This window comes from Anolis sagrei, chromosome 2 (genome assembly GCF_037176765.1).
Source record: "Anolis sagrei isolate rAnoSag1 chromosome 2, rAnoSag1.mat, whole genome shotgun sequence".
Lineage (NCBI taxonomy): Eukaryota > Metazoa > Chordata > Lepidosauria > Squamata > Dactyloidae > Anolis > Anolis sagrei.
This window is the reverse complement of record NC_090022.1, coordinates 183,430,826-183,438,685: the sequence shown is the minus strand read 5'-3', so window position 1 is coordinate 183,438,685 and position 7,860 is coordinate 183,430,826. Positions and strand designations below refer to the sequence as shown.

At 44.2% G+C, this 7,860-nt stretch overlaps 1 protein-coding gene across 1 annotated transcript in view; it reads right to left on the bottom strand.

Moving 5' to 3' along the window:
• Positions 1–4,749: 4,749 nt before the first annotated feature.
• ITGA5 (integrin subunit alpha 5) overlaps positions 4,750–7,860 on the bottom strand; it is a 112,136-nt gene continuing 109,025 nt past the window's right edge. The window contains exon 30 of the mRNA XM_060763032.2: positions 4,750–5,702. Within this exon, the coding sequence (XP_060619015.2) occupies positions 5,619–5,702 (84 nt within the window). The 3' untranslated portion in view covers positions 4,750–5,618. The remainder of the gene's footprint in view (positions 5,703–7,860) is intronic.

Here is a 7,860-nt window from a genome sequence, read left to right as displayed (position 1 = left end):
AAGGTCACCAATTCCTGTGTACCAGGAAGCAGACACTACAATCTATGGGATCTGATTTGGTTGATTGGGAAGCAGCTGATCGATGAACCCCATTTTCCCATAAAGGAGTTTCACTTCTAAAGCTGTTGGGGATACAATCTCATGTATTCCCCAGAAAAATGTAGACTTGTCCATATACATCAAGTATGAGCAAACTTTTTTCTCTTGGGGCCAGATTGCAGGCCAGATGGGGAGGGTGGATCAGGAGGAAGAGGGGTCGGGCACATACTGGGAGGGGGAGGGTCCAGGAGGAGGCAGGGCAGGGCCTGGGTCATCCTGAGGTCCTCCCAGCATAAGGACAGGGTTGCTTGCTCTACCCTTATGCCGGGAGGAAGACAGGACACGGGACGACTGCACTAATCCTCCCACAACCCCAATCCTCCTTGGGCTGTACTTAATTGTTTTATTTATGACATTTATATGCCACCCTTCTCATCCTGAAGGGAACTCAGAGCGGCTTACAAGTAAAAAGTAAATACAATATATTATATTATTACCATATATAATATATATTACATTGCACTATAACATTATATTGTAATATTATTAGCAATATTACATTTAATATAAAATATATAATTATGATATATTAGTAGTATTGTATTACATTATAATATCAATATTATATGTATACAATATATTATATGCACAGTGCAGGAGACAAGATGGAACTGCCTTCCTGGCCCCTCTCTTCATTCTTATCTCAGAGCAGTGGTTGATGCTGGGGGTGGGGTGGGGGTCCCAACTGATGACACTGGAGGCAAGATGGGACTGCCTTCCTGGCCCCTCTCTTTTATGCTGGGAGGAGGGTGAGAGTGTTCTGGAGGGCTCTTGACTGCTGCATGCCATTTTCGAGTTGTCCTCCTAGCATAAAGATGGGGCTGCTAGCACTTTTCTGATGCTGGTATGAGGTCAAGACAGTGCTCAAGAGGGCTTTCAATTGCTACATGACGTCCTTCCCCATCTTTTTGGTATAAGGATGTGGTGGGCCACCATGTCCTCCTGCCAAAAGGACAGGGAAAATGAAGAGAGCTTGAGGTAAGCATCCAGGGGGCTTTGTCTGACCCCTGGGCCTTAGTTTGCCCATGCTTGATATACATGCTTATCCATCACAAGAGTAGGTGGCTGCTCAGATATTGTTGAGAGCACAGTGCCTACTTTAACCTAGACGGTCTAAGATGGATTTCAGTGGTAAATCATCTATTTTCTGGCCATTCACTTTAGTCAGAGAGAGGAACATTCATGGATCCTGTGACACTGAGGCCTATAAAAACAGCCGTGGTGTGGGTTACAACTCCTCTCCATTCAAGAACATGAATGGACAATTCTGCCTCCAGATGTTGCTGTACTGCAACTCGCACAATCCCATGTAGAATGCTGGATGTGAGCAATCTCTGGATTTGCCTTTGTAGCAAAGGTTCTCACCAAACCACTCAAGGGAAACTGAGTCAGAGGAGGAAAATACAACAGATAATTTTAAAACTCTTAAAAGTGATGGAACCATATGGCACCCATCACAACCTACTACTGCATCTTTTCACACATGGAACGCTATTGGTTTTGGCAATTCCACCACCCACTTCACCTTGCCTACAGTTTTAAACAGGCTTTCTCCCCATGTTGAGAGTTAATCTGGATCTACTACCTCTTCTTTTCTTCTCTGCACCCATGTTTACTATTTGTTTACAGGTTCCTTAGGAGCATGCATAGTATTATGACACACCCCTTTCCCCATTTGCCTTTTTCCAGCTCAAAACTTCAGCCTATGCTAAGGGACTGAGCAGTCTTCAGTAGTTCCCACAGCTGTATTGGAGAACTACAGGGAGAAATACCCTCAATGGGAATGAAAACACATTTTCCAAACTTCCTCTGCAATAGGTTAAGCATTAACATATCAGTCCCTATTTGTTACATGGCAGATAATGGTGATTCTGTTTTAGCATTTACTTGGCAAGAATTTTTCTATTGCCTTGTCTAAGGATCACCAGTGGGTTTCAATGGCAAAGCAGTTTCTCAGAGCCATTGCACTTAAACTACTACACTACACTGGGTCTCCTGTGTCCTTTCTTATCAGTTTTCTGCCTTATAGTTTTGATCTACTCCTTTTGTCACTCAGCCTAGTTCACTGCAACCAAGATCCTGGATTGCATTGATGGAATGGAAAGCTCTTGTAAATGTAATTCCACTTCCTTCACCCTTCCAACTGATCTACTGCTGGGATGCCCTGCCATTGCCATATAGTACTTAAAGGAATACCAGGAAAGCAAACAATGGCTGTATTGTATTGTTGAAGGCTTTCATGCCCGGAATCACTGGGTTGTAGGTGACCTCACTACCTCTAAGGATGCTTGCCATAGATGCAGGCAAAACTGAATATACCCCTTTCTTGGAAGAGAGAGGTGCATATACTATGCAACTCGTCCTGTACCTTTAAACTACTATGCTGACCCCAATTATGATGATGATAGTATTGTTGATACATAGTAAACCCCTCCTGAAACCCTTATAGTTTACTAAGAGACCACAAATAAATATATATTTTTCTTTTTTTAATTAAAAACATTTTCTGGAAATCTGGAATCACACAAGTTTGAAGCTTTAGAACAGGGGTCCTCAAACTAAGGCCCGGTGGCCGGATACGGCTCCCAAGGTAATTTACCCGGCCCCCACTCAGGGTCTGAAATGACTTGAAAGCAGGGTTGTTGTAGGTTTGTTCGGGCTATATGGCCATGGTCTAGAGGCATTCTCTCCTGACGTTTCACCTGCATCTATGGCAAGCATCCTCAGAGGTAGTGAGGGTGCTTGCCATAGATGCAGACGAAATGTCAGGAGAGAATGCCTCTAGAACATGGCCATATAGCCCAAAAAAACCTACACCAACCCAATGGCTCGATTGTGTTGTCGAAGGCTTTCATGGCCGGAGTCACTGAGTTGCTGTAAGCCTTTCGGGCTGTATGGCCATGTTCCAGAAGCATTCTCTTCTGACGTTTCACCTGCTTCTATAGCAGGCTTCCTCAGAGACATCACAACCTCTGAGAATGCCTGCCATAGATGCAGGCGAAACGTCAGGAGAGAATGCTTCTGGAACATGGCCATACATCCTGAAAGGCTTACAGTGACCCAATGGCTGTATTTCAACAACTAGCCACAGGAAGACAATATTATCATCTGGAACCTCCAAAGGATTTCCAGAAAATCCAGGAAAATGCTGCTGCCTTGTGATCAACTGCTAAAATACAGCTGGCCACTGCCTGGTTTAGTGGCTCGGTTAACCACCATGGCAGGGGAAAGTGGGAATCATAGAGGGAGGTGCTGAGTACTTTTGTGTGCAATAACCATAAAGATACATCTGTAAATAAAATATAACCCTATGTCTGCATATGCTGCCAACAGGATCCCAGCTGACTCCTTAAGTGTGCTTTGTATTCCCAGACTCTGCCATATTGGACTCCCTGCCTCCACAATTCAAATTCTCCACCCACCTCTTAGTCAAATACACAGCAGCTGGTTCAAGCTTCATTGGGTTAATCTACAAACAACTTCCCCATTCGTTATCAGACATATATTGGGAAATGCTGTATATCTTGTAACAAAGCTTATATATTCATTAATTCATGTCACATTTTGTTTAACAGTTAAGATTAACAGGCAATTTCCCAAAGGCAGGTGTCTCTAGGTCGAAGTTCATGTGCTAATTGGCTGTTGCAAGTGTAAATTGGGACTAGTGAAAGCACCAAAAGGCCAGGAAGAACACCAAAGGACAGGGGGAAAACCTCTTGAGCAGTGTTTCTCAACCTGGGGTGTCAGAAGGGTCCCCAAAGATCGTCAGAATACACAATATTTTCTGTTGGTCATGGGGGTTCTGTGTGGGAAGTTTGGCCCAATTCTATTAGTGGTGGGGTTCAGAATGCTCTTTGATTTTAGGTGAACTATAAATCCCAGCAACTACAACTCCCAAATGGCAAGGTGTATTTTCCCCAAACTCCACCAGAGTTCACATTTGCACATATTGAGTGTTCATGCCAAGTTTGGTCCAGATCCATCATTGTTTGAGTCCACAGTGCTCTCTGGATTTAGGTGAACTACAACTCCCAAACTCAAGGTCAATGCCCACCAAGCCGTTCTAGCATTTTCTGTTGGTCATGGGAGTTCTGTGTGGCCAGGTCTCATTCAATTCCTTCGTTGATGGGGTTCAAAATGCTCTCTGATTGTAGGCGAACTATAAATCCCAGCAACTACAACTCCCAAACGACAACATCAATCTCCCCCAACCCCACCAGTATTTGGCGTATCGGGTATTTGTGCCAAATTTGGTCCAGTGAATGAAAATCCATCCTGAATATCAGATATTTACATTACGATTCATAACAGTAGCAAAATTACAGTTATGAAGTAGCAACAAAAATAATGTTATGGTTGGGGTCAGGACAACATGAGGAACTGGACTAAGGGGTCGCGGCATTAGGAAGGTTGAGAACCACTGCTCTTGAGCCTCCTAAAATGCTCTTCTTCCCTCTTGGGTCCCAAAAGAGGGCCTTTATCTTTCATGCCTACCCCAAATACTTCCTTTAACAAGGTGTGTTTGTTCAGCATTTTGCTTTATCTGGCTTCATTCCGGAAGTTTATTTTAAACCACACCTACAGGAACAAACATCCTCTCACTCTTCTTGTTGAAATTTCACAATTAAAAAGACACAAAATATCAAGACATGGAAAATATGGAAGCATTTATTGCACATTGGACATTTTAAATTAAAACAGCAACCCCTGTCTCTGAAATTCGGAGGCGGCAGCAGCTTCCTCATTTCTTCTTCTTCCTCTTCTTTCAATTAAAGTGGCATCTGAAAAATAAAATCTCTAGCGGTTTTTCGGAGATCAGTGCGAAGACCGTCGACAAGTCCGGGCCGACACCGGGCAATGGCTTGGCTTCCTAACGTGGCAAACTTTGGCATTGCGGGAGCATCCGGCTTTCCTAGCTTAAGTCTCTGTCCCACGTCATTCCCCACAGGAAGCAGGCCAGGGGTGTGGGGAGACAGAAAGTGAAAGCCCAGGACCCTCCATTCTGGCCCGTGGAAGAGAAAGGGCAAGATTTGGGAGGTGATTGTGCTTTTCCTTCATCATCATCATCATCATGGCCGAGCTGTTTCAGAGGAGATTGGCAGCATCGAAACTGTCCAGGGCAACACTCCCTTCCCCAAAGATGGACGGAACAGGCAGCTTGGCAGAGGGGGCCTGAGATCAGGCCAGCACCGGCCGCTCCAGCGGCTTCAAGTATTCCCTTTGGCTGGGAGCAAAGGCCTGCTGCAGACCCCAGTCAGGGTACAACGTCTTTGTAGGATCCGAGCCCCAGGGAATGGGGGGAGAGGGAAGGAACCTCTTTTGGTGTGGGGCAGAGGAGCCTGGCGCATTGTTCTTTGTGGCAGTCCACTGGGGGGGCTCAGCCGCTGGGGCCCTGCCCATTCTTTGCCCTGTTGGTGTCGGATGCACTCCCCTCCCCAGTGCCCGCGGCAGGCAATCCTGGTGCCCCTCTGCAGGACAGCAGCGACAACACACATGTGCAGAGGGCAATGCCGGGCCTGCTAGGCCTCCGAAGCTGCTTGTGGCTTCAGCTGAGCCTTCTCCATGGCCGTCCCATATGGAAGAGAGCGTTTGAAAAAGCCCAGCTGGGGAAGGAAATAGGGAGAGGCGGTCAGGCTCTGCATGAGGAACAACACCCAGTGATTGTCTCTAGGGCAAACCCTACTGAAACAAAACAACATTCATGCAAGAAGACTTCTCTATTCTTGATTTAGCTCCTCACTTGACAAAGTGGGGTGAGTAAAGGAGATAGCTCAAGAAAAGTCCTCCTGGAGTGGCACAAAATGCACGAGAATGGCAACCATCCTTCCAGTAGGCACTGCCACCAACCCAATTATTTTTTAAGAATTTGCCTCCAAATCCTTGAGGACCAGAACATTGTTGGAAATAGCACCCTTCCAAGCCTTCACTATTTCTTTGTTAATGTATATATTGTATTGTATGTATATACTGATTTGCCATTTTGACTGACCTCTTTGGTGTGGTAGGGCCTACAGACATGATTGTTTGAGCATGTTCAGACTCAAGACTCCATTTTGTTATTAGTATGCTTTTGGACTTTAATGTTACCAGTTCGCTTTAGACCTCAGTGGAGGTGGGTGCAGTATGCTTTTGGACTTCAATGGAAGCAGATGTCTTTTAAACTTATGCAGGAACAGTTCATTATATGTTTGCTGTGAGAAGCAGTGAGTACAGTATACGGTTTGGACTTTCATAAGATGTATACTTAAAGACTGTGGACTATGGAGAGGCCTGTAGCGAGGGGTGGGGGGTTTAGGGGTTCAACCCCCCCCCCGCCCCCGAAATTTTTCAGGTTAAAAAAACTGGTTTACTCATGAATTTTAACTGGTTAACCAAATCCCCATGCTAAGTCTATGAGACGCAAAAAATTAAAGAGTCCCTCCAGAACTGCAAGCATTATTTCAAACAAATATTGACAATTTATTCACACTGTCATTACTTGCAGCAATAACCAATGTAGCGAAGCAACCAAGTTGGGTGTGTGTGTGTGTTGAATGCTCTCATTAAGAAGGCCAGACTTGGTGGAGGTGGTTGACAGGGGCAAAACTGCAGGCTATTGAAGGCTACATCCTATATATAACTGGTCCTATATATAACTGGACTTTAATAAGAAATGTGCCTGTATGTGGAATTAATACAATATGATTGTGAGTAAACAAGATATGCTATTTTTTAAAGAAGACTTTTTTTTGTCTCTGAGTGCATATTTTAAACAAAGAGTTTTCAAGGGGGAGTATATGTTTTGGGTAACTGCAATTTCAACTTCAAAGAAACATTTTAAAACTCTGCTAGCCAAGTACATGTTTTTGTGTAGTGGCATGTCTTTGTCCCTGGCAGTTCAATGACATGAGTTACCTGTATGCCATGAATGCTTGTGAACATTACTTTTTCAAAGGGTCGACTTCTAACAAGGTTATGCATTTCCTTGACTAGTGGTTTTCAAAAGGTGGTCTCCAGATGTTCATGGCCAAAAGGATATGACATCATTTTTCTTTTCAAAAAGGTTATGAATGCCACTTTTCCCCAAAAGGTTATGAACCCCCCCCCCCCAAATCCCCATATATTAAAGAAAGAAGTTTAAAGCAGAACAGGCTTGCCAATGGACTGCATGTTTATCTAAAACCCTTGCCAAAAACTTCATTTGGAATGACTCAGAATAAAATTTAAGCAAATGCAGGTGTATCTATCATTCAATGGTTGCAACATGCTCTCAGCACGGCTGAGGCAGAGACAGACTCTACCACTGACTTCCTGTAATCATCCAATTGCCCCACACAGTCATTCTGTGCTTCAAAGCAACTAGACAAGCTTGAGAAGCATCTGATCACTTCCCATTGCCAGAAACGAAGTAATGAAATCAGCACTGAGAAGACACATCTGGCTCTGGGACATAGCCAGACATATCTCTGATCCTTTCTGCTTCCCACAAAGCAAATGTGGAATGGCTACAACAGCTTTTCACTAAATCAAAGGGGGGCACATTTGGCTGCTGCTCAAGAAGGGAACACCTAAGCATATGTATGTTCTTAAGAGAATTCCAGCCATTATGCGCATGTATCAATTAAATGCTATAAAGACCTTCACAGATTGCAATTTTAGACGTACAATGGAATTGAATGACAGGGATGCATCAAACCTGTGTTTTGAAATAAACAAATCACAGAGGTAATGCATTGTTTACTATACTGGGAATGGCAACCTGGATGTACCTCTGCACAATGT